The sequence below is a fragment of the Lottia gigantea genome (assembly GCF_000327385.1).
Source record: "Lottia gigantea unplaced genomic scaffold LOTGIsca_191, whole genome shotgun sequence".
Lineage (NCBI taxonomy): Eukaryota > Metazoa > Mollusca > Gastropoda > Lottiidae > Lottia > Lottia gigantea.
The window spans coordinates 259,185-265,187 of record NW_008708362.1 but is presented as its reverse complement, the minus strand read 5'-3'; the positions used below and the strand labels follow the sequence as shown (position 1 = coordinate 265,187).

Below are 6,003 nucleotides of genomic sequence, written 5' to 3'. Positions count from 1 at the left end.
TGGGCAAAATAACCCCATTTGGAAAAGTTAAGTCTTGGCATTTTCGCTCTATGTGGCCTATAGGAAACTTCCATTTTTTTCTGTAATCGTTTTCCCGTTGGTTTGGTGTGTTCTACCGAGTGCTGGCGGTCTACCGAGCAGGAAAAGGCCCCACACTTGGGCAAAATAACCCCATTTGGCAAAGTTAGGTCTTGGCATTTTCGCTCTATGTAGCCTATAGGAAACTTCCATTTTTTTCTGTAATCGTTTTCCCGTGGGTTTGGTGTGTTCTACCGAGTACTGGTGGTCTACCGAGCAGGAAAAGGCCCAACACTTGGGCAAAATCACCCCATTTGGCAAAGTTAAGTCTTGGCATTTTCGCTCTATGTGGCCTATAGGAAACTTCCATTTTTTTCTGTAATCGTTTTCCCGTTGGTTTGGTGTGTTCTACCGAGTGCTGGTGGTCTACCGAGCAGGAAAAGGCCCAACACTTGGGCAAAATAACTCCATTTGGCAAAGTTAGGTCTTGGCATTTTCGCTATATGTGGCCTATAGGGAACTTCCATTTTTCTGTAATCGTTTTTCCTTTGGTTTGGTGTGTTCTACCGAATGCTGGCGGTCTACCGAGCAGGAAAAGGCCCAACAATTGGGCAAAATAAACCCATTTGGGAAAGTTAGGTCTTGATATTTTCGCTCAATGTGGCCTATAGAAAACCTCCATTTTCTTCTCTAATCGTTTTTCCTTTGGTTTGGTGTGTTCTACCGAGTGTTGGCGGTCTAGCGAGCAAGAAAAGGCCCAACACTTGGGCAAAATAACCCCATTTGGCAAAGTTAGGTCTTGGCATTTTCGCTCTATGTGGCCTATAGGAAACTTACATTTTTTTCTGTAATCGTTTTTCCTTTGGTTTGGTGTGTTCTCCCGAGTGCTGGCGGTCTACAGAGCAGGAAAAGGCCCAACACTTGGGTAAAATAACCCCATTTGGCAAAGTTAGGTCTTGGCATTTTCGCTCTATGTGGCCTATGGGAAACTTCAAATTCTTTCTGTAATCGTTTTTCCTTTGGTTTGGTGTGTACTCCCAAGTGCTGGCGGTCTACCGACCAGGAAAATGTCCAACACTTGGGCAAAATAACCCCATTTGGCAAAGTTAGTTCTTGGCATTTTCGCCCTATGTGGCCTATAGGAAACTTCCATCTTTTTCTGTAATCGTTTTTCCTTTGGTTTGGTGTGTTCTCCCGAGTGCTGGCGGTCTACAGAGCAGGAAAAGGCCCAACACTTGGGTAAAATAACCCCATTTGGCAAAGTTAAGTCTTGGCATTTTCGCTCTATGTGGCTTATAGGAAACTTTCATTTTTTCTGTAATCGTTTTTCCGTTGGTTTTGTGTCTTCTACCGAGTGCTGACGGTCTACCGAGCAGGAAAAGGCCCAACACTTGGGCAAAATAACCCCATTTGGCAAAGATAGGTCTTGGCAATTTCGCTCTATTTGGCCTATGGGAAACTTCAAATTCTTTCTGTAATCGTTTTTCCTTTGGTTTGGTGTGTACTCCCAGGAGCTGGCGGTCTACCGAGCAGGAAAATGCCCAACACTTGGGCAAAATAACCCCATTTGGCAAAGTTAGGTCTTGGCATTTTCGCTCTGTGTGGCCTTTAGGAAACTTCCATTTTTTTCTGTAATCGTTTTTCCTTTGGTTTGGTGTGTTCTACCGAATGCTGGCGGTCTACCGAGCAGGAAACGGCCCAACAATTGGGCAAAATAAACCCATTTGGCAAAGTTAGGTCTTGACATTTTCGCTCAATGTGGCCTATAGGAAACTTCCATTTTCTTCTGTTATCGTTTTTCCTTTGGTTTGGTGTGTTCTCCCGAGTGCTGGCGGTCTACAGAGCAGGAAAAGGCTCAACACTTGGGCAAAATAACCCCATTTGGCAAAGTTAAGTCTTGGCATTTTCGCTCTATGTGGCCTATAGGAAACTTCCATTTTTTTCTGTAATCGTTTTCCCGTTGGTTTGGTGTGTTCTACCGAGTGCTGGTGGTCTACCGAGCAGGAAAAGGCCCAACACTTGGGCAAAATAACCCCATTTGGCAAAGTTAGGTCTTGGCATTTTCGCTCTATGTAGCCTATAGGAAACTTCCATTTTTTTCTGTAATCGTTTTCCCGTTGGTTTGGTGTGTTCTACCGAGTGCTGGTGGTCTACCGAGCAGGAAAAGGCCCAACACTTGGGCAAAATCACCCCATTTGGCAAAGTTAAGTCTTGGCATTTTCGCTCTATGTGGCCTATAGGAAACTTCCATTTTTTTCTGTAATCGTTTTCCCGTTGGTTTGGTGTGTTCTACCGAGTGCTGGTGGTCTACCGAGCAGGAAAAGGCCCAACACTTGGGCAAAATAACTCCATTTGGCAAAGTTAGGTCTTGGCATTTTCGCTCTATGTGGCCTATAGGCAACTTCCATTTTTTCTGTAATCGTTTTTCCTTTGTTTTGGTGTGTTCTACCGAGTGCTGGTGGTCTACCGAGCAGGAAAAGGCCCAACACTGGAGCAAAATAACCCCATTTCGCAAAGTTAGGTCTTGGCATTTTCGCTATATGTGGCCTATGGGAAACTTCAAATTCTTTCTGTAATCGTTTTTCCTTTGGTTTGGTGTGTACTCACAAGTGCTGACGGTCTACCGAGCAGGAAAAGGCCCAACACTAGGGCAAAATAACCCCATTTGGCAAAGATAGGTCTTGGCAATTTCGCTCTATTTGGCCTATGGGAAACTTCCAATTCTTTCTGTAATCGTTTTTCCTTTGGTTTGGTGTGTACTCCCAGGAGCTGGCGGTCTACCGAGCAGGAAAATGCCCAACACTTGGGCAAAATAACCCCATTTGGCAAAGTTAGGTCTTGGCATTTTCGCTCTGTGTGGCCTTTAGGAAACTTCCATTTTTTTCTGTAATCGTTTTTCCTTTGGTTTGGTGTGTTCTACCGAATGCTGGCGGTCTACCGAGCAGTAAACGGCCCAACAATTGGGCAAAATAAACCCATTTGGCAAAGTTAGGTCTTGACATTTTCGCTCAATGTGGCCTATAGGAAACTTCCATTTTCTTCTGTTATCGTTTTTCCTTTGGTTTGGTGTGTTCTCCCGAGTGCTGGCGGTCTACAGAGCAGGAAAAGGCTCAACACTTGGGCAAAATAACCCCATTTGGAAAAGTTAAGTCTTGGCATTTTCGCTCTATGTGGCCTATAGGAAACTTCCATTTTTTTCTGTAATCGTTTTCCCGTTGGTTTGGTGTGTTCTACCGAGTGCTGGTGGTCTACCGAGCAGGAAAAGGCCCAACACTTGGGCAAAATAACTCCATTTGGCAAAGTTAGGTCTTAGCATTTTCGCTCTATGTGGCCTATAGGCAACTTCCATTTTTTCTGTAATCGTTTTTCCTTTGGTTTGGTGTGTTCTCCCGAGTGCTGGCGGTCTACCGAGCAGGAAAAGGCCCAACACTTGGGCAAAATAACCCCATTTGGCAAAGTTAGGTCTTGGCATTGTGGCCTATAGGAAACTTCCAGTTTTTTCTGTAATCGTTTTTCCGTTGGTTTGGTGTGTTCTACCGAGTGCTGGCCGTCTATCGAGCAGGAAAAGGCCCAACACTTGGGCAAAATAACCCCATTTGTCAAAGTTAGGTCTTGGCATTTTCGCTCTATATGGCCTATAGGAAACTTTCATTTTTTTCTGTAATCGTTTTTTCGTTGGTTTGGTGTGTTCTCCCGAGTGCTGGCGGTCTACCGAGCAGGAAAAGGCCCAACACTTGGGCAAAATAACCCTATTTGTCAAATTCAGGTCTTGGCATTTTCGCTATATGTGGCCTATAGGGAACTTCCATTTTTTTTTGTAATCGTTTTTTCTTTGGTTTGGTGTGTTCTACCGAGTGCTGGCCGTCTACCAAGCAGGAAAAGGCACAACACTTGGGCAAAATAACCCCATTTGGCAAAGTTAGGTCTTGGCATTGTGGCCTATAGGAAACTTCCAGTTTTTTCTGTAATCGTTTTTCCGTTGGTTTGGTGTGTTCTACCGATTGCTGGCCGTCTACCGAGCAGGAAAAGGCCCAACACTTGGGCAAAATAACCCCATTTGGCAAAGTTAGGTCTTGGCATTGTGGCCTATAGGAAACTTCCAGTTTTTTCTGTAATCGTTTTTCCGTTGGTTTAGTGAGTTCTACCGAGTGCTGGCCGTCTACCGAGCAGGAAAATGCCCAACACTTGGGCAAAATAACCCCATTTGGCAAAGTTAGGTCTTGGCATTTTCGCTCTATGTGGCCTATAGGCAACTTCCATTTTTTCTGTAATCGTTTTTCCTTTGTTTTGGTGTGTTCTACCGAGTGCTGGTGGTCTACCGAGCAGGAAAAGGCCCAACACTGGAGCAAAATAACCCCATTTCGCAAAGTTAGGTCTTGGCATTTTCGCTCTATGTGGCCTATAGGAAACTTTCATTTTTTTTGTAATCGTTTTTCCTTTGGTTTGGTGTGTTCTCCCGAGTGCTGGCGGTCTACCGAGCAGGAAAAGGCCCAACACTTGGGCAAAATAACCCCATTTGGCAAAGTTAGGTCTTGGCATTTTCGCTCTATGTGGCCTATAGGAAACCTCCATTTCTTCTGTAATCGTTTTTCCTTTGGTTTGGTGTGTTCTTCCGAGTGCTGGCGGTCTACCGAGCAGGAAAAGGCCCAACACTTGGGCAAAATAACCCCATTTGGCAAAGTTAGGTCTTGGCATTGTGGCCTATAGGAAACTTCCAGTTTTTTCTGGAATCGTTTTTCCGTTGGTTTAGTGTGTTCTACCGAGTGCTGGCCGTCTACCGAGCAGGAAAAGGTCCAACACTTGGGCAAAATAACCCCATTTGGCAAAGTTAGGTCTTGGCATTTTCGCTCTATATGGCCTATAGGAAACTTCCATTTTTTTCTGTAATCGTTTTTCCGTTGGTTTGGTGTGTTCTCCCGAGTGCTGGCGGTCTAGCGAGCAGGAAAAGGCACAACACTTGGGCAAAATAACCCCATTTGGCAAAGTTAGGTCTTGGCATTTTCGCTCTATGTGGCCTATAGGAAACCTCTATTTTTTCTGTAATCGTTTTTCCTTTGGTTTGGTGTATTCTCCCGAGTGCTGGCGGTCTACCGAGCAGGAAAAGGCAGAACACTTGGGCAAAATAACCCCATTTGGCAAAGTTAGGTCTTGGCATTTTCGCTCTATGTGGCCTATAGGCAACTTCCATTTTTTCTGTAATCGTTTTTCCTTTGGTTTGGTGTGTTCTACCGAGTGCTGGTGGTCTACCGAGCAGGAAAAGGCCCAACACTGGAGCAAAATAACCCCATTTGGTAAAGTTAGTTCTTGGCATTTTCGCTCTATGTGGCCTATAGGAAAACTCCATTTCTTCTGTAATCGTTTTTCCCTTGGTTTGGTGTGATCTTCCGAGTGCTGGCGGTCTACCGAGCAGGAAAAGGCCCAACACTTGGGCAAAATAACCCCATTTGGCAAAGTTAGGTCTTGGCATTGTGGCCTATAGGAAACTTCCAGTTTTTTCTGTAATCGTTTTTCCGTTGGTTTAGTGTGTTCTACCGAGTGCTGGCCGTCTACCGAGCAGGAAAAGGCCCAACACTTCGGCAAAATAACCCCATTTGGCAAAGTTAGGTCTTGGCATTTTCGCTCTATATGGCCTATAGGAAACCTCCATTTTTTCTGTAATCGTTTTTCCTTTGGTTTGGTGTATTCTCCCGAGTGCTGGCGGTCTACCGAGCAGGAAAAGGCACAACACTTGGGCAAAATAACCCCATTTGGCAAAGTTAGGTCTTGGCGTTTTCGCTCTATGTGGCCTATAGGCAACTTCCATTTTTTCTGTAATCGTTTTTCCTTTGGTTTGGTGTGTTCTCCCGAGTGCTGGTGGTCTACCGAGAAGGAAAAGGCCCAACACTGGAGCAAAATAACCCCATTTGGCAAAGTTAGGTCTTGGCATTTTCGCTCTATGTGGCCTATAGGAAACTTTCATTTTTTCTGTAATCGTTTTTCCTTTGG

General features: G+C 44.8%; 1 protein-coding gene across 1 annotated transcript; it reads right to left on the bottom strand.

The window, feature by feature from the left end:
• Nucleotides 1-4,149: 4,149 nt before the first annotated feature.
• LOTGIDRAFT_174329 (hypothetical protein) lies at nucleotides 4,150-4,713 on the bottom strand (the record flags this gene model as incomplete). The annotated part of the gene is made up of 1 exon (XM_009052930.1): nucleotides 4,150-4,713. One exon carries the CDS (start codon nucleotides 4,711-4,713, stop codon nucleotides 4,150-4,152), a length of 564 nt encoding a protein of 187 aa, XP_009051178.1.
• Nucleotides 4,714-6,003: the final 1,290 nt, after the last annotated feature.